This window comes from Vicugna pacos, chromosome 7, assembly GCF_048564905.1.
Source record: "Vicugna pacos chromosome 7, VicPac4, whole genome shotgun sequence".
Classification (NCBI taxonomy): domain Eukaryota; kingdom Metazoa; phylum Chordata; class Mammalia; order Artiodactyla; family Camelidae; genus Vicugna; species Vicugna pacos.
The window spans coordinates 69,041,054-69,065,169 of record NC_132993.1 but is presented as its reverse complement, the minus strand read 5'-3'; the positions used below and the strand labels follow the sequence as shown (position 1 = coordinate 69,065,169).

General features: G+C 33.7%; 1 protein-coding gene across 5 annotated transcripts in view; it reads right to left on the bottom strand.

The window, feature by feature from the left end:
* Positions 1-24,116, bottom strand: part of SEMA3A (semaphorin 3A) — a 695,593-nt gene that overhangs the window by 123,787 nt on the left and 547,690 nt on the right. For all 5 annotated transcript variants that reach the window (XM_072965111.1, XM_006211741.4, XM_072965113.1 and 2 more), the window contains 3 exons: positions 21,405-21,562; positions 16,755-16,817; positions 2,496-2,615 (listed from right to left, as the gene is read on the bottom strand). In XM_072965111.1, the coding sequence (XP_072821212.1) occupies positions 2,496-2,615; positions 16,755-16,817; positions 21,405-21,562 (341 nt within the window). The remainder of the gene's footprint in view (positions 1-2,495; positions 2,616-16,754; positions 16,818-21,404; positions 21,563-24,116) is intronic.

Here is a 24,116-nt window from a genome sequence, read left to right as displayed (position 1 = left end):
TTAGATGGGAAGCTTTACTTATTTATTTCAGTGGAGGAAATGGCCTCCATTTTCCTGGATAAATGGCCTGGCTCCACAACCTGTATCTCTGCCTTCCCCCCCCACCCACCCACAAAGCAGCAGTGAGGAGTTGGTGAGTTGAGAAGGAAAAATTCTGTGAACTCTGCTAAGGAGCAACTTCAAAAAGACAAAAAAAAAAAAAAAAAAAAAAAAAAAAAAAACTACTTTTGGGGAAAATGGTAAAAATACGGGAACAATATATGATATTTTAATTTAAATGGCCATCAAGATCATCTAAGCTTTGAATTTAAAAAGGGGGGGAATTAAGATAAGTACAGAATGACCTGCCAGCAATGAGAGCCCAGGGCATTAACTCACAACCTCTGATGAAGTAAGGTACATTTAACAGGCAAAGTGATAATTATTAACATCAAAGCTGCAACGGCTTCCAGCATGAAATACACATTTATATTTTAAAAATGCTAACCCACTTTTTTTTCCTACCTACTACCTACTAGACAATTTTAAACTCTCACAACAGCCACATGAGGTAGAGATCATCCTCATTATCACTTTCTAGGTTACAAAGACACAAAGAAAGAAAGTAGCCTGCTCTGGATCAAGCATCTAGTACTGAATTGAGGTCAGACAAAAGCCCTGCAGCTGAGGCCAGAGGACACACATTCAACAGTGATGGGGTTAGAACTCCTTGAGTTTCTATAGCAAAAAATGTCAGGGAGTTATGCCCTGCTGGAAAGGTTGGAAGGTAGTTGGAGGTAGTAAGTTCAATTTCTCATTTAAAATGTATGGACACTGAGGATCTAGAGATTTGTTTTTACGTATTATGAGACAGAGTCTCAGACAGGTTAAGTAATTTTCCCAGTCCACAGCTAGTAACTGGTAAAATATGATAAGAGGCCAGAGGTGACCCTAAAGCCCATGTCTTTTCCACTAACCTGTGCTTGGAGTTCAACTCTCCTGACACCACTGCCCTATACAGCACAATGCTTGGCAGATATGAAGAGTGGAATATGGTGTGGAGGGAGTTGTCTAGAACTGTCTCCAGTATACAGAAAAAATGGGACAATCACCAAGTCCAATGTTTAGGACGTCCAACTATAGGAAATAGTTGAGGGAGAGATTTATCCAGAAGGTGCTAAAAAGTGCTCAAAAGTGAAGTATACAAAGTCTCTAGGACTGTGTGCAGGGAATTACTCCAACTTTCATCAATACAAAGCAAGTAATTTGAGTAAGACTGCCTTTCCTTAAAGCTAGTTTTTTACTTAAAACTCTTGGGTATGTCAGTAGGCACGGTATGCATGCTTGTGAAAAAAGAGAGGAGGAAAGATGCTGTGGGGGAAGAGGCTGATGAGGGCAAATGCCTAAACTGGTGAGACCTTGGGAAAGTGTTTTGATTGTCTCAGGATCATGAGGAAGGTCATAATAACTGTGTTTAGTCTAGAAACCACGTACTCTCAAGGTGTCTTCTTAAAAGAAGGTACCACACAAACTGTTTTGATTTCTAAGCCTTTGGATTGAAAGAATATATTTGTATCACTTAGGGATAAATTAAAATAGAGAAGATCAATCAAGAGTTTAAGTTACCAAAAAAATGTTTAACATGTAAATTCTATTTTATCTTTAGGATTCCAGAAATATTCTGGGAACAAATCCTTTATCTGTTGAGTACTTCTAAATTCCAATTTGGAAGAAAATTTTGTCACCGATGATTTTCTCACCACATGAACACTTTTGTTCTTCTTAGGATTTTGTGCCAAAAATTATAAAAGGGCTTCTAATTGAAGGCTGTTGATAAGTCCAACTTATGAAACTGCTTTCCACACTAGTAACTTTTCCTATAAAGATATCCCCAATTTCAACTTTTACTTAAATTTACCTAACTTTAATTTCCTCACTAAATTTTCTCACTAAAACATCCTTTAGGAGCAGTAGCCACCAAACATTTTTTTTTCTTTTTCTTTTTCACACTGACAAAATAATAGCCAAAATTATAAAAGCAAAGCCTAGTTAAGTAAGAACACAAATGTGAATAACTTAGGTCAAATGTGAGATCACATCATTGTGCACATGTATGGCATCCTTTCTTAATCCCTGGGCAGAAGAAAACAACTGTGGTGGCAGACACTTCTGGCTGAGGGAGGAAATGGAGGGGAGAGCTGGCAATACACAAATGAAGGAGAAAACAGTACATATTCAGCCTGCCGACATCTGCTGCACATGCAAAATGGATTGGACTCTAATTCAGGGCAAAAGCAAATGCTTTCTTCCTTCCTTCCTCCTGTTCCATAGTTATTGTTGAGTGATGGTTTCATTCTCCTTGCATTCACAGATTAAAATTAATAACAGCATCTGAATTCCAAGTAGGTACCCTTGAATAGCAAGCCAGAAGCTAAATGAGCTGATGAAATCAGCAATGAAGCATTTGAAAAGGAAGGGGTCATGGGCAAACACCACTTTTTAAAAGCCAGCTTTACCTCAGGATGATGTCCAATTTCAATGTAGGTGCAAATTGGATGAAAAGCCCCCGTTCCACAGGCGTACAAGTGAGTCTGATTATAAGCCTTAAGCACCTTGATGAAATTAGCACATTCTTTCTGTAAGACAAAAGGAAAACCAGTGAGTTCTAGCAGTTAGTATGGCTGAAGTATCCTCTAGGGTGCTGGGCATGTTTGAACAGATTTCTTTTGTGTACTTTTCACAACATTTTTAGGGCTTATTATTCTATTGTTTGCTTACATTATTACATGAAATACAGAAGTTAAAGTTCTTATTTTTGGGGGGCTAAATGTAATACTCTCTTTAACTTTTTTACTAAAACTATTTATAATTTATTTATATTAAAGTTGAACACAGTTATAGATAACCAGTTATTTTAGGTGAACTTCCAGAAATGAGAGAAAAAGCAAATTACTGGGTTAATGAATTAGTTAAATTATAACAATGGTGAAAATTTCTTTGCAAAAGTCAGCTTTGAGCTTAACTGTGGAAAGATCAAAAATAAAAGAAACTACAACCTTCTATTAAACATGAATTTAAAACTTCATCAGTAACCCATCACTGAGTAATGCCACTTACTAGTAAGTGCTATAGACCCTAAAAGATAAAGCCACCTCCTCCTGAAAACGTTCCCCATGTCTCACAGACCACCTGAGCATGGAATGAGATAGAGAAGATGTACATTGTGGTATGTCTATAGGCTGAAGAGTCTTTAGTAGAGTGGCTATCATTAATAAATATTTTTGGGCAGTTCATGCACATCCTGAACCCATTCATGGACCCCCTGCCCAATGACTCATGGATCCCAGGTAAAGAACAGTTACTTATAAGACAGAATTATAGTCATATGTTGTTATTATTTATAGAAGTTTAGACATTCCTGCCATTTTATTACTCAAATAAATTATCACCTAAGAAACAGAATGAACAGAGCTATTTCTATTCTTTCTATATAATCTATCATATCTGTAGATCCTGTGAAAGAAAACGTATTTCTATGAATAAACAGGAATCTTAGCCCTTTGTCCCTGTTGAGGAAAGATTTAGGGGGAAAAATCAGTTAGTCAGAATATAAACTGGATACTTTTATTGCCAAAGAAATTCAGAGCAGAAAAGGCTCAGTTTTTTTGAAAAACATTTCTAAATAGATAAGTCTATGTTGATACATTGTAAAAAGAAAAAAATAAAAAGAGAAACTCAAACTCTCAAAATACCTTTAAATAAAATTGTATAGTCTATTAAACATATAAAAATCTTAAAAATTAAATACATGTAAGCAGAAAATATGAATTCATCATGGAATATACAATATTCATGTTTTAAATATCCAAACGAATATTCATATGCTAAATAATAATTATGTTAAAATTACTATGTCATTGATCATAGAGTTTCTTATACACATAGTTTTGTGTTTTTGCCTACAAACATTTGGAAATAAGAACCAAATATGTAACTAGAACTGCAGATAAAGATCAAAAGCAGAGTAGAGAGTAAGAAATTCGGCAAACATAACAGGACCTGGGTTCGTCCTGGCACCTCTAACACTCCCAAAGTCATTCTCCGTAACTCTTCAAGTGACAGCTCAGAATACATTTGGGTTTATGTACTCAGTTGGAGTTTATAACTTAAGTGTTATAATAATTTAAGTATATTTCCACTTGACATCTGTGTTCTGTGTTTGCAACTGATGATTTTGGTATTAACTCTATTAACTCCATGAAATAAGGAGCAGAACAAAGCTGAGCAGAATAATTGTTATTTAAATTCAGATAATTGCTTTTCATCTCACTGATTTTTCTAGGATGAAATCTGAGGATGTCCTATAAATATATTGTTCCAAATGTGAATTAGGCCTATTTAAGGGAAAATATGAAAACTTCCCAGTTATGACTCCTCATGTGTTCTTAACATATGCTGAGTAGTTTAGGTAAGAAACTGAAATAAGTATCTAATTCTTTCCACTGTTTTGCTGCTTAGATCCTCAATGTTTTTTTTGTCTGGCAAAGGATAACACAGAAAATTAAGCACTGAAACCAACTGATTTTGCAAGTTGGTATGAAGAAAACTTTCCTAGCTTACAGAATAGATGCATCTCATCCATGTACCACTTTGAACAGGGTACATCTTAGACATAATCTTAGATAAACTTAGATATAACCTAACTTCCAAGACTCTTAGTCACAAACTCTCCATTCTGTAGCAGTTTCTCCTCCTTCCCCAAGAGGATAGGGTACGAAAGTTTAGGCAGAGGAAAGAAGCTGTGGAGAGGGAAACAGCTGATAAACTCATTTACAAATGAGACATCCATGAGTCTTACCCAAAGGACTTACTTGCACTCTTAAGGAAATGCATTCATTTGCAAAGAAGTCACTTTCAGGAAAATGTTTTATGGTACCTCTTCCTTTGAAACATGTAGGTGGCCACATACTTTGCTTTTACATAAAGACAGCGACTCCTGATTATGAACTCAGTATTACAGCATTCAAGATTATAAATAACCAGTTACAACACCATATGTTGAAATTAAGAAACTGGCTATGTACATGCGTAGTGCTAAGCAAACAAATACTCTAATAAGTAGTAGCAGCAGCCCCAGAGAGATGTCTCGTTCACTTCATAAAAGAACGGGGTTTTAGTCTGCCTACCATGCCTATAAAAATAGGGATGCAATTTTAAGTACAAAAATCAAACTCTCTAATCCCATTAGTAACACCTAAGTGTATCCAAGAAACTTGAGAATAGACCCTAGTTCTCCACAATAAAGAAAACAAAAAAGGAAGGAAATATTTTATCAGCATGGATACTTGTGAACACAGATGAAAGCTATGTCACTTCTGCAACTGTTATGAATCGTAACATCACAGAATTTGTGGATTCTTATCTCTTACAGATCGGGTAACTGATTAGCAATAATTATTGACTGAAAAATCTCAAAGTTCTTGAGAACAATGGAATTGAGCCACACTGAATATCATAATTTTAATTTGTTCTCTATTAATTGTCAAAGAAGCACCACTATACTATGACAGCTATTCCTCTACAGAGCTGCTAGAAACAGTCAATCACAGGAATGGAGCTCTACCAAGAATGCTGATAATGGAGTCTATCTGTGTTACAAAGCAGCCAGGCCCACCCTACTGGCCTAAGGCCTGGAATGATCCATTCATTTCTCCAATGAACTCTCCCAGTTGGCTGCAGGTTATACTGTCACCATGCCCGGGGGCTACCTCAGTATTATTTTGAAGTGAAAGTTGATGCAAATAGAATGGAGAGAAATTTCTTGGGTTTATAGAGTACCTTAAGACACTTAAGACACTTGAATCGAAACAAAAACGTTTAATGAAATACTTTAAAAACTGGTTTAAAATAGCTGCGAGAAAACCCATCAACACCAATGTAGGAGGAAACAGTGAATTAAAAGAACTAGACAGAGAAGAACCAAAATCTTGAAAGAGACATTGTGAAGGAGAATTGTTCTTTAAACAGAAAACCTACATAAAAGAGTATCAATTCTGTCACTCATTTGCCTTCATTCTCTAGGTTTTGAGTGTTCCAAAATAGGATATTCATTTTATTTTGAAGCAGCCTGGACATTCCTCTAAAAAAGAAGGAAGCATGTCAGCAAAAGGAAACACACTTCACACATTTCTGCTCTAGGGAGACTGAAGAAGAGTATTTCTGACCTTTTCCTGAACCATGATGAAAACTCAGAATATAATGTACTTTTTGGCATTAAACTACTGCACTGCCTTGCTTAGCACTGGTGAATTTACAACATAATAAAGAGTGTAATCAGTTCAAAATGAATTCATTTTTCAAACCTGGATCCTTTTTGGAATTTAACTTGATACACACAGACAAGTTTAGCAACAAGTTGACTTCCTCAGCGTCAGGCAACCCTACTGACCTCTTATTTTGCTGAAATGTACTTCAGACCAACAGCATTATAAATTGTTAACTTAGCCTAGAAAAAGTAAAGGCAGTTATAAACCAGTAAACCCCAAGGCCACACCTGAGGAGCAATGATTCATCATCCTTAGTGACAAACCATTTACACTTATTTTTTAATTTAAGAGTTTCTAGTGCCTTCAGGACAAATGTAGAGAGGAAATACACACAGAGATATTAGCTTGGAAAAATAAATTAGAAAGAAAATGCCTATTCCTGAAAAAAGATATAGAAGCCAAATGCACAGTGATTCAAAAACAAACATTACAAATATGTAGCACTGATTAGACAGACTTTTCCCGGATGGTTACAAAAATAAAGTCCATCCATCTGTCAAAACAACTGCTCCATGCATGAAAATTGAAACAGCATAGAGGTGTTTTTAACTAACTTCTGATAATTACACTTTTTACAAAAGAATGTAATTTACCTCCAATTCCAATTACCTCTTTGTATGGTCTTAAATTATGGATGGAGCAGTGAAATTTTATTCTAAATGAAAGAAAAGAGGAGAGAAGGCTGTGAAGATGAAAGATCTATATTCAAATACATTCAGCTCGTGATTAAATCAAACAACGTGTTCTGGTTCAAATATAAATCAGCTCAACATGAATGGATATAGTACAACATTGCCTCAGGTCAGTGAACATTCATTTAATAAGAAAAAAAGTCTCTACGCCATCAGCAGTTTATGTGGAAACATTCTAAATGTATAATGTAGCAGCTGGGAAAGCAAAGGAAGCCTTTTCCTATCATGGTGGGTGGATACATTTCTGCATGAAAATCCATTAATAAGCTTAATTCCTGAAGTTAATCTGTTGACTTTCTTTTTCTCTGGTCAATTTATTTGGCAAGCTGACGGAATACTAGAATCTTCGTGCCAAAGCAGTAATCCGTGAGATTGTTCCTGTCACTCACTTCATCCCTCTCTCTACTTAAGCTGTTCCATACCTACCTAGCAATAATGTTGTGTCTTTTTTTCCTTGTAATACTGTGCTGTTACAGCTGTGATCAGATCATCCATAGTCATGTCTCCCTAATACCTCAGCATTCACTAAAGGATGTTAGAAATCTTCTTCAAAGAGGCACATCTAATAGAACTAACACTCAACTAGGATCTATTTATAATATTAGCTATCTAATGTTGAATTTGTGACTTGCAATTTTTTAACATTCCTGTGATGAAATGGTGAGTAGGCTGTTCAGTCCACTTTAGGAGACATTTTTACCTTCCCTATTAAGAATGATGGCACAATAAAATCAATGGACCTTTCCACTTCAATGCTTTTGTTTTGTTTTGACGTCAGAGAATTTTTAAAAGATACTGATTCAAATAGGACAACAAAGTTGGCATTATTTCATTAGTTATTTAAGTATGTGAGCCTATTCATATTAATTGAACTATATCATCTTTAAACTTATGATAATTAAAAAAGAAATTTTAACTTGGCTTGACTTATGTGATACATTAAATGAAGATTCCTGCCTCATGGATACCAAATCATTTTTATGTAAATACTCATTTCAATTAAGTGCCCCATTTGACTGGTTTTTCACCTCTGAATTAATTATTTGTTTTGAAGTTTTAGAGTTACTGATTAAGATTCTAGCAACATTTCATTTCAAACTACTTGAAACTTTCAAACTTGGTTGAAAGTATACACATAAGCACTATAGACCACAGTATTAGCAAAAGTTACCCAATATGATTCTCTTCTACTATTTAAAGGAGCTTTGAGTAATTTCACTTTGAAATGTCTTATGAACCAGAGAAGCTGGTAACATCTACTTTTAGTTTATATTTTATTTTATATTGTTCTATTAATCTAATTAATTATTACATTTGTATCATTCTTTGGAGTTATCTGATTGTGGGTATCCATAACATGTGCTTAGCATAACCTTTCTTCATCTCACATTCAAATGAGTGAACACAATAGTAAAATACTATGTGAAACCAACCTGAATATTTTTTCCTGCCAAACCAGGAGAACTATTAAGTAGCCAAATTCCTTACTCTAATTTCAATAATGATATTCTGTGGTTTCCAATTTTATGTACCATTGTTGAATACTTAATGCTCATGCCTTAAAGCAACTAAGTCAATGATTTACACCAAGTAGATAGAGTTACAATCTAAAGAGATTTATTGGGGATAAAATTAGTTGGCATATTTAATGGTAACATATATGCAGTTATCATGAATGAATTTAATATTCAAATAAGGGAGATGAGTTGCATCTTTAATCACATATGAGATGAAGACTTGAGGAAGGAGAAACAAAAGTGAAATCCAGATTTTAGAGGAATGCTTTTTGTAATTCATACAAATCTCGTTTCTACCCTATGCTTTCAATATCAAAAGTAAAAAAATCTCAGTTGGAGTCCTTAATGTCCAAAATGCTAAATGCTGTTATATAATTAATGTATAAAATATTCTCAACATACATTCTAATAAATGGAGACCCTTTATCTATTTATAATAATATATAATCCATAATTATAATATATACTAATTTTAGAAATAATTTCTGAATACTTTACAATTTAAAAATGTGTTTATATTTATTAATACTTAATAAAAATGTTACTTATTCAAAGGTAGGTATTTACATTTGGAAAGGTATTTCTGAAGAATTAAAGAAAAGCAGAGCCAAAAGTAATAAAATCAAAACGATAAAACAGGAAAAACATGGAAGTAGTTACTAGTACTAATCCAATACTTCAAATGTCAGTCAAACATGGGTTAAAATTATTCAAGCATCATTTTCTATTTGCTGTGTGACTATCAGAAAGTTATTCAGGATTTCTGAGCCTCAGTCTCCTAAACTAAAAATGGGATTAATGATTTATATGTGTAAAGTACATAGTATGATGCCTAGCACTTATTAATTGAGCAGTAACTTATCTTATTCTTAAAATAATCAATCATCCATTTATTGGTTAAAATACTTCCAAGTCTGCTTAACTCTCATATCATTCCATATGCTGTGCCATGACTTGAGCAAGAAGTCTATTATGAACTGTTCATTCCTTTAAGGATAGTTAAAAGAGGTTAAGCCCACAGTGTGCTGAGGAAAGGTGGATTTAATAAAATTGGTTTTGAGTATTAACCCATGACCATTTCTCTTTCCTTTTTTAAAATTTAAGTATAGTTGGTTTACAGTGTTAATTTCTGGTATACATCATAGTAATTCAGTCACACACACACACACATACATGTATCTCTTTTCGTATTCTTTTTCACTTGCTAACTAAAAATTGGCACTTGCCATCTGCCTTTCCAAGGATTGGATCACGTTGGCACTTGCCATCTAGCTCTGCTTGGATTAAATCATGAGCTGCTACAGCCACTGACCTCCAGCACACCCTGAAAGGAGTTCAGAATGGAGGTCAGGAATGAGGCACTCTGTGCTCTGGGAAAACTGGCTAAACAGGCCGTTAGATAGTTAGATATCTTCAGGAGAAGATCTTATGACCCCAATTCTTGCATCTCCAGTATCTAGAAAAGCACTAAAATCACTAATGGTGACATCCGCTCCCTGTGACTAGCAGCAAGCCTCTGCCTAGATGTGCACTTGACTGCACGTTCCTCCCCTCTCCCCTTTCAATGAAATCAAAATCACATACAATAACTGAGTTTGCCCCCTGCCTCTTTGGAACAGTTTCTCAGAGCTTTCTGGGATGCTATCTTCCAGGCTATAGTCCTCATTTTGCCCCAAATAAAACTTAATCCACAACTCTCAAGTTGTGTGATTTTATTTCAGTCGACACACTATAGGTCATTACTAGGTATTGAATATAGTTCCTGTGCTATAGAGTAGGTTCTTGCTCTTTATCTATTTTATATATATAGTAGTAAGTATCTATAACTCCCCAACTCCAATTTAAAGGCAAGTTACATTTTGCTCATTAGAATTTTCATGAAATTTCAGTCCTTCAAGAGTCAGGACTATAAATTATAAATTTATAATCACTCTTTTCATCAAAGTGGTAGATGACATGAATCACTGTCAAACAGCAAATACATCAACTTTTTCTCAATAGTTGTGGCAGAACTGTGCTGTCAACTTAGGTATAAGCTGGAACTACATCCCTTAGGTAAGTTGGAAATTTGCATGTATAACCAAATATGAATTACATAAACGAGTTAATGAAAGAAATGCATTTATAACAATATCTAGTATATATAATAAGCTTCAGTAGATGAATAAACTGACCACAGTCTTTCACTCGTGAGATCATCTAGGGTGCCCACAAAACATTACAATCAACACTGCCAGGAACTGTAAAAGGTCAATGATTCTGTTCTATTTATAGGATAACAAGTTACCCTGACAGAGTTTTGTGATTGCTGACAGAAGACATACAGCTCCTGAGTCAGAGATGAAGGACATTATAATTCACGGAAATAGTAGTAGTCAGAGTATCAGTATTTCTCATGCCCGTTCCACAAGCTTCAACACTCGGGGGGGAGGGGGGCAGTGAGAAGAGGGCCAAGTGACACCAGCACATGCAATTAAGTGCAAAGGAACCTGAAATTTTACAACAGGCATAAGCATGCTGGCCATTACATTGGAGACAGATGATCATTGTACTTGAAGGTAAGCATACCTATCCTTTGCTTTGAGGGAGACACTATCTCTACTTCTCAAGGCTGTTTGAAAATCAGCCTTTTGCTTAAGAGTGCCTCTGTTCATCAGATGTGCAGAAGTGCAACAAATCCATGAAAAATTATCTTCTAACAATTATCCATCAGGGTTTTGAGATTTTAAAAACACTTCAGGATTTTTGTAGAATTAGAAGGTAATTCTAACTATACACTTACAGTTTTAACATTCTTTGAAGTCCCTAAAATAAAATTCAAAAAAGTTAAGTCATCTTTAACCTTTAAAAAGTAAACAAAATTCAACACGCATTTTAGATTGCACTGCAGCTTAAGATGAATGCGTAGCTTTCTTCAAATTTCTTCAAATTCTCTGTTGCATTCACTTGGCAAAAAATTAGTGTTGTTGAGATCCTACAATCTGAATCATGTTAAATTTGATATGTATGTTATAATATATAATACATTAAAAATGAATAACAGCTAAGGACAAAAATATAAAAATAAATCTCTCAAGAATTACAAAAATGTCCCAAAATTCAGGTGCATGATACTGCACTTTGAAATGCATCCAACAATAGCAGTGTTATGAGAATTTGTTTTTTTGTTCATCTCAGATGGTTGAAATTTTGATTTCTAACGATGTTCAAAATATTTCTAATAGTCATACGGTTGCCATTTGGTTTTACTAAAACTTAGTACAAAGAGAAATGGTTTAGTAGGATAAACAAAGAAGATTCAGAGAGCTATTGATTTGAACCAGATTCTTTTACCAGCTTAGCATGTATTCAGTTTTCATTTGCAAAACAAGGTCAAGGAAGTTAATCCCTCAATAGAAAAGTTATTGTGAATACAAAATGGATTTTAAGGACCAGAAAACATCAAAAATAAAGTGAAGGCAGATAACAGCAGTTAGAATAAAGATATCTGGATTGAATTTATGTCCTTCTTGAGGGTCTCTGTCCAACAGTATTATATAACATGAGATTTTTTTTCAAATTACAACTTTCAAGTAACTAGTGGAAAAGTTTATGAGCATTTCATTCCTTTAATAGACAAGAAATACCATAACAAGGTAAATGCTTAGAATTTACAACACCAAGAATAAAAGGCATAGTAGTATATGTATCCTGCATATTCATTTGTACAAGACAAAAAATAAATTTACATTAATGTTGTTATCAAAAAATGACATTTTCAGCAACCTAAGACATTTACATTCTCTCTCTTTCTCGATCTATGCATATACGGAGAAAGAGAGAGAACATAAATGCTTTAGGCTGCAGATTCCCTTTTACTATAGAGGCTGATTTAATGTATATGTTTGATGGAAAATTGAGCTATAAGAAATGATGTATCTTCCCAGCTGCCTGGGAGAATGGGGAAAGAGTTCAACTTCCTGTATAATGCTACACTCTGACACAGGAACTATGTAGGTTCAATACAGGGGCATAGCCTGACTTCCCAGGTCAGGGAAGTCTTAACCATCTTAACAGGACTTAAGAATGACTCACCCTCAAGATACTTAAAATTAGCCAGTGTCTTCACCCTGCTTTTCTTATTGTATTCTTGCATCTGAATCTAATACCAAGAAGACAGCACTTCCTCCAGGAAGGTTTGTTTAAAGGAGCTTTATTTCCAGAGGGCTTTTAGAGAAAATATTAAAACCAGTAGGAAAAAGGTAAATTCAGGTTCTAGAAACCAAGGAAAGCACTTCAAGGAGGTGGTTAATTTACTTTTTTATAAATGTTCAGGTGGGCTCCTACTTTGGTTACAATTCTATCTTAGGAATCTTGATGGCTGCAAAAACCACTCAAGCCTCATTCTTGTGGTTTTCAGCATCACAAGAGGTCTTTGTAAGGAATTATTGTCCATCAGTCACAGCTTAAGACAGAGTGCAGAATTTCCATCAAACTGTCCGTGCATCACTTCACAAATATGGTGTTAAATAAAAATTAAAAAATAAAAATAAAAAAAACCTCTTTACCCTTAATCTTTCTAGATGGCTATTTAAGAAAGTTCTGGTAAAAAATACTAATGCTATTTTTAAATACTAGTGCTATTTTTTTGTTTGTTTATCAAGGAAGAAATGTCACAATTCCAAGAAGTCAACTAACTGCTATTTTCTAAAATCATATGTTAAGAAAGGAACGATAAAAAAGGTCTGTGAATTGAAGTCCAAAAATAATCAATAAATGCCATGTATCCTATTTAAATTAAATAAATTGTAAAGTAAACTGAGGTACATAAATGAGGTCACCTGAAAAGTAAAATAAATTTTAATAAAATGTATTCCAATTGCATAAAATATATTCTGAGTAATAGGTCAATGAAAAGCAATATTAAAAGAATGAGATGGGTTATCAGAAAAATAGTATAAAATATATTTTACTATTTAAATATGCTTTAGTGTTTGGTATTTACTGCTTAGAGCTAGAGGAAAAATTGATTTTTCCTTAAACTAAAATATATGAAAATTTTCATGTTGCCCTTTCATTAAATAATTGTTAACAAAGAAAAACAAAAATTCACAATGACTGAATTGATTTAATGCAGAATGTAGAGGAAAAACAAAAGCATGAGTAACTTATCAGGTTACATTAATTAGCTGACTTTTGAAAAGATTTGTATGGCTAATATTGCCATACCATTACATTTTCAAAAATTTACATCTCTCAATGCACACATAATTACCCATCTCTACCATAACATCTGAGACATAATTTATAAGTTTTCAGAATACTTATTACAAGGTGCTATGAAATAATCAGGTGTCATTAATACACTGTATCAAACTTAGCAAATGCCATATGATTTAGTTCCTTTTAATTTAGTTCTATAAAACCTATAAGCATTTTCAATAAGCCCGGAAAATATAATAAAGTTGCTTTTTTTAGAGAGGAAACCTCTGAGGTCATGATTAAGGTTACCCATGGGGCACTGTGGGGATCTTGACTTTATTGCAGTTGCTGAACTAAGTGTGTCTAGGCTAACACCAGAGTCCCTCAGTGTTCACTACTGATAGGAGGATTAGAAGTGGGAGGAGAGGGGAGATAGAGGATAGAGGGAGGAAGGGAGATGAGGAGGTAGAGGGGGGAGAGGAGGACAGCAGGGCAGGAAAAAGACAGGGTGGGGATAGAAGTGGGGAGGGGAGATGGGGAGGCATAAAAGATAAATGTACTGAGGTGAATTTTGGAAACCACAAACACAAAAGAATATCTGCTGTCTTAGCAACTGAAAGAGGTGATTTAATCATTAAATCAAATAGGCTCAGTACTTGGCTCAGGGCTTTTTATAAAATCCAGATAATTTATCAGATAAGTATGGTTATTATCTTCAATTTTCAAACTGAATTGAATTTAGAACAGTGCCACACTACAGTGGTCATGGTCATTAGAGAAGATCAAACTAACTTCATTAACAATGTTTTCACTTAGATATTATCCAAGCAACTCCATTACATATATTAGTAATAGTTAATATTTGTATCAGGCATTACAGTCAGTGTAATAATTTCATTTGTGACTGAGTCTTACAAGAATTTCATGAGCTGCTTATTATTAGGCCCACATCCTTAGAAAGAGCAAAATAGGTAAGGTACTTATTTGAGTATCTATTGCTTATTATCTGTATGTTAATAGGCAAGTTCAAATACATCTATGCCACACAACACCAAAAACTTCAGCAGAGGCACAAACATTTTGATACTGACTTCTAGCTTAGTACTCAAAATGTTCCAAAATTTTTGAATGAAAAGATTTTGAATGAATATTCTGAATCATTACACTTCTTGATTAAGAAAATAGTGGTAATGATACCCACTTAATAAAGTTATTGTTAAAACTTACATTTATAAAATACTATTTAAATTATCATAGTACTTGGCACACAATAGATTCTCAATTATTCTTAAGTTTCCATGTCTTCACCTGTTAAACTTCAGTAGAAAGAGAAAAATCTGTGTTTTTAAGTCATAGCCATATACAGGTAAAACTTCCTTTTGTCTCCATCCTTAGTTATTATACACTGAAAACTTTCAACATATTTTGTTAATGGTAAATACAGCATTTTGATGTTAATAAATTTTTGTGTATTCAGTCATATTTTTTCCTACACTTATACAATATTATCTACTTGCAATTTAATTGTCCTAAAACTATTAAGCTTCTTTCTCACAACTGTAGAATATGTAATGCCCCACTTAACGGGTAAGACACCAAAGCCTCCTCAAAGCTAAAGTACTTGCTCAAGTACAGTTAATGAGTCAGTTGGGAATCAACATAAAACTCTTGACTATTTTGGACTCCTACCTCATCGTTGTTTCTGTTCACTCTTTTTCAATCATCCCAACCTATGTATTAATTAGGAAAGTTTAAAATTTGGTAGGACAGAATTTTTTGGTCCATTTTCACATATGCAGAAAAATGTTTACTGTACTATGAAGGTATAATGTGACTTTCAATCACTATACTTAAAACGGAATTTTTAAGGATGACTTTCCCATGTTTGCAGATATGTATTAATCATGGGTGGGAGATATCTGTGCTTTGTGTTCCTTTATCTGCCTTCCTTCATCAGTAGCCAACATTGCTACCAGACTGAGGCATTCTTTCCCATGAACTCAGATTTCACTTCCAAATCATTCTAAACATATGCATCATCTTAGGCGGCTGCTACCAATTAATCAGATTGTTCCCTGAAAATACATATACATCTATACACATATATGCAAGTTGATTTATGTCTTTAGGCACATAGGATAAATTTCTCCTAAACGCTAATACACAGATAAAACATTTAAACTTATTTCCTTGTGTTTTGGATATCCAAAAATGTCTGATAAGACATAAAATAGTACAAATTATTTGTAAAATTCTGAATTCCTTTTAATTTATTGATTTAAATGATTATAACTGCCTTTCATGATCTGTACAGATACTTGGCTATACTTCAAACCCGTGGCACACTTAATTTTACTGACAGTTTACCTCAGGAAAAATGGCCTCTAACTATTTACGGTGGTAAAACCATTGTATGGATTGCTTACCATTCGTTCATCTTTTGTCCATAATACCCAAGACAATGTCCTCTATATAGTCATTTCTCAATCTGTATTTATTTAAAGAATGAGTGCATGAAATATAAGAACGAAGGACGGAAGGGAAGTGGGTAGTTGTAAGGAAGGGAGGGGAAAAGAAGTGCAAGAAGGAAAAAAGGAAGGAAGGAGAAAGGGAAAGAGAAAAGGAATAGAATAAAATGGAAAAGGGGAGGGGTAATTTAATCATGATAACTCAGAAGAAAAACTTCATGTAATTCAAAAGGAGTTCAAGAGGAATTAACATATGGGAACCAATCTGCAAATTAGTTGACTAACTGAATATAAGTATATATGCTAAAACATTGCATTTTGTTAGTTATTTTTTGCATTTATAAATCATCAAAAGGAACATGTTTTTGCTTTATTTAGGTCTATTGTTATTTTTACTCATTTGCTTCACATTAAGACTTTCAATGCTTTACATAAAAATATCAACATTCAAAATCACATATTATTTTGTTTCTAAAGAGTGATTAAGTCCACAAGTAAGCAGGGTGTTTAATGTAACACTGAACTAAAGTGACGATAGAATAGTAAATTCCTTATGCAATTACCAAAATAACTTAGTAGACTGATACTCACCAGGATATCTTTTCCAGCCCACTTGCATTCATCCCTCCTGGTGTAAGATACTGGCCACACAATCTAAGGGCAGAGAAGAAACATTATTTTCTGCCAATTAAGTTTTCTGAGATATAACGTTATCATCTATTAGACTAAGTGGAGCAACTGAGATAAAGGAAGTTCTATAAAGCATTATATGGCAGTAAACTTTTAGTTTAGACTTCGCAGTGGCATCAGTTAATTGGCATGGTCTTAAATCATTCACTTTCCCTCCACTCATTAGGCTTTGCTGTGTAAATGAAAGTTCAGCACACAGAAATTTGTGTAGTCAACACATCTAAGCAGTATCCTATAGACAAGAATTATAAGGCAGGTTGGGGGAAGGAGATCATCTTGAGACCAAGTGAGAATCCGGTAAAGAGGTAAAAATAGGCACAGAAAGTGGCTTGCATTCTTCTAAATGAATAGGTCTTTATCCTGAAATAGTTATTTTGAAATTTTAGCATCAGGTGCCCTAGATCCATTTCCGTAATTCAAATCTCAGCATGACATGCTAGAATGAGCAACTGATAGGGTTAGAAAAACCCATTTTAGGAAGGAATCTTTTTTTTTAAAAAAACAGGGAAAATAGGTAAGAATAGCATTGCTTAATTTCAGGAGATAAAGGAGGAAATGAAGAAGCAAATAGACAGCTGTATAAAAAAAAAAAATCACCCTCTCCACTATGAGCAAAACTTAGACTAAGTAATAACTGTATTTTCATCCCTAATATCTTCATCTTTCCAAAGGTTCTAGTATCGTTCAAATACAGTGGCAGTGGCAGATAAGCCAAGGTATTGTTCATGGCTTAGAGGACTGCAGATGCATTTCCCTCAACAGTAATATTTCAAACACCTTCATCTAAATTTTAGTATAAATGTTTCCAGTTCCCCTGAGCAATTCCAATGACTTCTATTTGTATTGGGACAGAACAATTTTAATTTTTTTATTCCTCTTTCTCTTCTGGTAACATTAGTTAATTTCAACGGTGGGGAAAGTCACATGTAAAAGAAAAATCCAGAAATGACAGCAGTTAAGCATTCATGTCTACCAGAAAGCTTTTAGTCTCAAAATGACTGCTTATCATTCATTTGGGGACCTCTAGATAATTCAATATAAACTGTCACAAACTTGGACAAAGGTTATGATATTCAATCTAGGAAATTAAAAAGCAAAATACAACACATGTATAAACAAAAATTTAGGACATATTGAAATAACCTATGATGACATGGCAAATGCATTTCAGGTCCGTGTCACAATAAAAAACCCTAAAATTTTTCAAATGCATATTTGTTTTTTACCATTTGAAGATCTTAATTCATTTATTCTTTTCTTTTTCATGTGCCTTTCATGTGTTTGTGTATGTAAAATCTTGTTTCATAAGTTTTTTACAAAGTAGTTGTACAATAAAAAACATCCAAGACTACAATCCTTACATTTATAATGAACAAACCTTATAGCCTTACAGTTAACATTACCCTTACTCCTGAACTACTAGAGCCAGGGCTGGGCACTGCCAATTCACAGGCTTCACAGCCCTGTCTTCTCACTGGCTGTGGAAAGGTCAAGTGAGCTATTCTTATTTAAAGTTTACAATGGAGGAGGATGAAACATAAAATTTCTCTAAGACACAAAAATGATATATAGCACAGTTAAAATTCATTGACTTTCCCATTCAGCTTTCCAGCTAGATTGTGCAAAAATCATAGATCATTAAAACAGATCATTTTTTAAATTCAGAAAGGCAGGCTGTTTTCTTATAGTTTCCTAGCTCCTGATTACTGGGATTAACACAATATGGGCTTCATTTTGTGATTTCTCTCAATGTCAAATATTAACAAAAAGTAATTTTGCTAACATTCATGCTAAATTATTTCATACTTAAAGGGGTGTATGCTTTCAACTTGTGACAGATCAGGGTAAAAAAATTAGTTTAAAGATCTGGCATGAGTAAAATAAATTCGAGTATAAAAATTGCTCCTTTGGAACACAAGTTAGTGAGAATAACTGCAAGTCAGTGGACCGAATATGTGGAGACATACATATATATATATATAGTTTAAATTGTTTTTCCAGTAACATCTGTTTCCATGAAGAATAATTCCTATATTTTGGTTAGGTTTAATAATTTGTTGATATTTTTTCTTCTGACTCAAAAATGTCTCAGTTAACTAACAAAATCCAAATTTCTTATCCTCATATTCAAAGTGCTTCATGTTTATTTTATACTTTCCCTTCTTTATGCTTCTATGCATCTACCCTTGGCAGCTCCTCTTACTCATTACTGATGAGACGCTTATGCCTTAAAGAGATTGAACCCTTTATCAAGGCCAAGAATCTTTTCATGGTCCTTCCAAACCTGAGACTGTGTTTTTTTCTCTAACAGGGATTGGCCTAGTATTTGCCTTTATGCTCATACATTTTGTCATTAGTACTATAAGTTCCTCAAGAATTATTTATGACATACCATAGTGCCCCCTATAGAGTTTATCACAACAGTAGATGCCTAGGAAAAAGTTGTTGCGTAACATTACACATAGGTTAAAATGAGCATTAATACACAAATATAGACAAACAGATGTAAATCCTTAAGTAAATTGTATTTACCCTTATAAACACTGTTACATAATTAAAATTAAACACTATGAAATGAATGTTTTAAAATCAGAAATGTCTTCTATTATTAGAATAATTATTTGAATCAAGAGCTGGAGCTGTAACAAGAACACTATTACACTGGGCGAATCACCTAACTTTTATTTAGTCCATTATTTCAGTATATATTTATTACAAGTCTAGTTGGTAGAAAATACTATTATATATCCTGGGCATACAAATGTCTCTAGAATTTTTCTCATCTATAAAACAGTAGGCTGTTTTAGATGACAATTTAGTTCTTTATAATTTTTGAACTAAATGAATATACAAACAAAATTAAGAATATTTATTCAGAAAAAAATGTTGAATAAATTAAACATATATTCTGAGGTGATCTGTATTCATAGCTTGTCTTAATATAGATACAAAGACATAGACATATATTTATATTCATATATATGGATTACGTAAAAATGATAAAAATTCTATAAATACTGAAAATTTGAGCTGGTATAATCTATTATTAAAATATCTACTTTTTCTAATCATTTTAGATTTTTCATTCATTCTATAAAGGATAGTTTTCTTTCACTAAAACAACAAAAACCTGCTTATATCTTTTTTATCATTTCAGAAAAACAAACAGATAACCGGTTTTCTTAGATAACAAGTTAACCTTAGGGATTCTGCTATATCTGAGGAGGCTTAAGAATCAAAAAGGTTGAAAAAAATCAGAAAAAGAAATATCCAAGATTTTTAAATACTGTATCTTAATTCCAAAATATATCAGTAGGACATTGCCATTTTATAAGACTATTTATTGTGAATCAGATCTCTTAATACATAGTCAAAATTTTAGTGTTTGGATAATAGATGAAAAGTCAAGTCTAAGGTTTAGTGGTTTACTCTATTAGAGATATGAATCGCCCTTGAAATTAAATCTTCATTTTACCCTAAAGCAACATTCTCTAACTAGAAAAAAAATTTTTCCATTCTGCTACTGTTAAAAATTACTCTCTGCTCTATTTACAGTTTATAAGAAGTTGAGGAACACCACTTCAAAATTCTCAGTGTTAAGAAGAAGCAAAACTAACATACATAAACACTGAAGTATATATACTCCAGAATACATGTTCTACTAGTACTCCTGTGAAAGTTGGTGCAGTAAAAATCTTTGTTCCTCAGAGAATTAAGACTGCTAATACTGACTGAAAAAAAAAAACTGACTTAGAATATAGCATATACACTCAGTAGCACAATTGCAACTAATTTGTCAATCCATCTTTATTTTCCAAACTGTACAGCTTATTAATTAAATGAGCCAGAAACACTATAAAGCGTAAAAATAAAACTGAAAGATGGCTAGTATCTAATGATCACATATATAAAAACCTGACACTGAAAATTGATCTTCTAGATTAGGGTTTGGCTAACTTTTTCTTTCAAAGGCCAGATAGTAAATATTTTGAGCTTTGTGATCCAGATAATTTGTATCACAACTACTCATCTCTGCCTTTGTAGAACGAAAGCAGACATGGACAATATGTAAATGAAGGAGAGTGCCTGTGTTCTAATAAACTTTACAAACACAGGTGACATATCAGATTAGGCATGTATATAATAATTGAAGAACTCTGACTTTGCTGGCAATATGGAGAGATGTATAAATTATATATACATATGTATACCTGGTACATGAAATCAATTATGACGTATTTCTATAATGGTTCAGGTATTTACTTTAATGCAGGAAAGAAAGTTATATCAACTACGGAAGAATAGGCTAAAGTTAGTAATTCTACTATTTCTTATGATAATCACTGAAAATACTACAGTTTCTTCCTTGAGGATTTTTGTGGTTTACTGAATCCACTGATTAGTGATAGTGAAATCAGTGCATTATTTTGACTTGCATCTCAAAAGATAAAATATTAATTTAAATAATTTTTTCAGTTATTGCACTTAAATAGCTAGAAAAGTCTATATTACTTGAACTGTTTCAAAAGAACTGTATTAGAATATAGATACCTTTTGAAAATCCTTGATATTAACCAGGTTGAAAGAAAATATGTGATCCTTTGCTCCAACATACAGCCTACTCCGTTCCTCATCCAAAAGGAAGGTATGATAGCTGGAGCTGTTGGCCAAGCCATTGAAAGTGATCACATTGTTGGATTCCAACATTTCTGCAAGGGAACAAAGCAAGATATTGGGTGTTAATCAGAGGTCCTACATGTACATTGACTATTGGTACTTGGTAATCTGACTACTGCCTGCTGCAGTTAACCAATCAGAGGTTATTCTTCGTGGTACTAAAAAAATATACAGGACTTTTTAACATTTCATTGAAATGGGAGTCATTTGCTTGCTTATTTTGTACTCAAGACCACACACTCCAGAAGAAGAAAGGGAGAGAAATACCTTGCCCACACAACTGGTCTGGTAGAATCTCTTTGCATGTAGTAATGGATTAGAATGGTCAAAAAATGTTTTTACTTTTACAAAGATTTGTTCAAGTGGTTTCATTTGCTGGGAGACAATAGCTGGAAGGATAAGCATAGAGGCCAACAGAGCAGAAGTAGTGTGGGGAAAACTTTATTTAACCTCCTAGGTTGTTAAGGCCTCTTTTTATTGCAGCATTTCAGTGCATCTTTTTAAGCATTAAACATTAACTCCACCATCTAAATCTTTTGTAGTATTTTGTAACTGATACACATAAATAAACTGAGTTAGGCTTTTATAAAAACATGAATTAATTTTACTATCTGACATCAGTTTTTCAGTTTCTTTTTGCTTCCCAAATTTTTTCCCGTGTGAACAGGAAAGTACTGAACTTTTACACCTACACCTTAAGTGAGAAAAATATTTTCAGATAGAAATATCAGTAAGTTCACTTTTGTACTAGAAAGGTAATTGTTGATAATCACCAAAGAGGTTTTCTTTATCTGCTTCAACTGAAATTAGTTATATATGTATACCACCACAATCCCCCTCTCATGGGATAGAAATGTTGAGGATTCTCCAGAAGTGTGTCCTGAATCAATGATTCAGATTTTTACAGGGAACACACAGTAGAACCCTTTCATCAGCATCCATAACAAATAGAAAATGCCTTCCAAGGAGGGAAGAAGTGAAGACGTAGACCCTTCCTCTGTCCCAGCCGTACTCCAGAACATCAGCCCCTTGATATTGCCTTGCTTTATCTCTCCTACTGCTTTTTTCACCTTAACAAAATATTATTTCAATAGAGAGTAAAGTTCAAACTCCCTAACTTAGCATTAAAGGTCAGATTAACACCATTTGAATTTAGACCCCACCTCAGTACTCCTCCTCATGTCCTCTACCCTGCAGGAAAACATGCTCTGTAGTCGTCCACTTTCTAGTCTTTCCTGCCATTGTTCCTGACACCTACAACTATATGCCACCTAGAGAAAACAGTATCACTCTCCCAAGCTAGTTCAAATGTAACCTCTAAGAAATTCTCATTGAATTAATTTCTTTGTAACATTTTGCTTAAATTACTCATAACCTGCATCACACTGTCAATTATTATAATCATTCATATAAATGACTTACCTACCAGAGTTAACATTCCCTCATGTAAGGAAATAAATAATAGCTCATCACCCACAACTCACATGGTTTCTTTTCCATATTATCAGATCAATAAATATTAAATTGAATGTCTAGTTATCTATCCATCTATCCATCCATCGACCTATCTCATGTACAAAATTAGAAAAATTGTTAATAAATTATTAAAATATGCTTTTCTAATTTATGAGAAAGAGCCCAATATTGGGCTGGTCTTATCTCACCCCCAATTTCCATCAAAAAAAAAAGGAAGAATAGAAGGAAGTAGGGAAGGAAGAAATAGAGAAACAGAAAGAGTTTTACTCATGTGAGTCATAACTGAAACAGATGAGAGCTATTAGTCTCCAGAAAGAAAGAACAGAGAATCCACAACATGATATATCGATTTAAATGCTATTCCTCTCACCAAATGATTGCCAAGGATCAATGCTACAGAGAGTCAATATACAACTGAAATTTTAGGCACTCTGAGCTGTGTAAGGATGGAAAGGGCTATTACCAGAGACAAGGGCTGTATCACTGGATATGTTCATGCACTGACTGAATGACTGTTTAAAGAGATCTGTTTATCAAACAGACTAGATGATTTTCACTCCTTTCCAATTCTACACTGCATAATTCTACCCTGATGCTAGGGAGACCAAACTATAGGTAGCTAGGCAAACAAACAACAAAAAAAACCTACGAGTTGAGTCTAAACTAAGACAATTACACATAGGTATTAATCAATGGGAGGGTCATTTAAGAGACACAAAGGTTGATTTTAGTTGGAAATACATAGAACTCATGTAAGAGAGCTCTAAGCACCAAGAAGAACAAGTTACAGGAAGACAACCACTACAGCTACAGGACATGAAGTCACAGTTACAGGTAAAACACAAGAACTACCACAGTACTTATAAGGTGTGCAAACGAGGACGCGTTGCTTAAGTACCTGGGCCTCAGTTTTTAGAAGATGAGGTTAATAAAAAATCTCCCAAGAGTTATTGTGAGGATGAAATTAAGATAATTCATAAAAATTACTAAGATAATAGTTTATATAGTAAACGCTCCATTAAAAATTACCTGCTTGTATAAGCAGAGGTTAAATATTAATATGTTTAATCTTAACCAGAAATAGGAAATTAGGGTCCAAAGGAAGCTGAC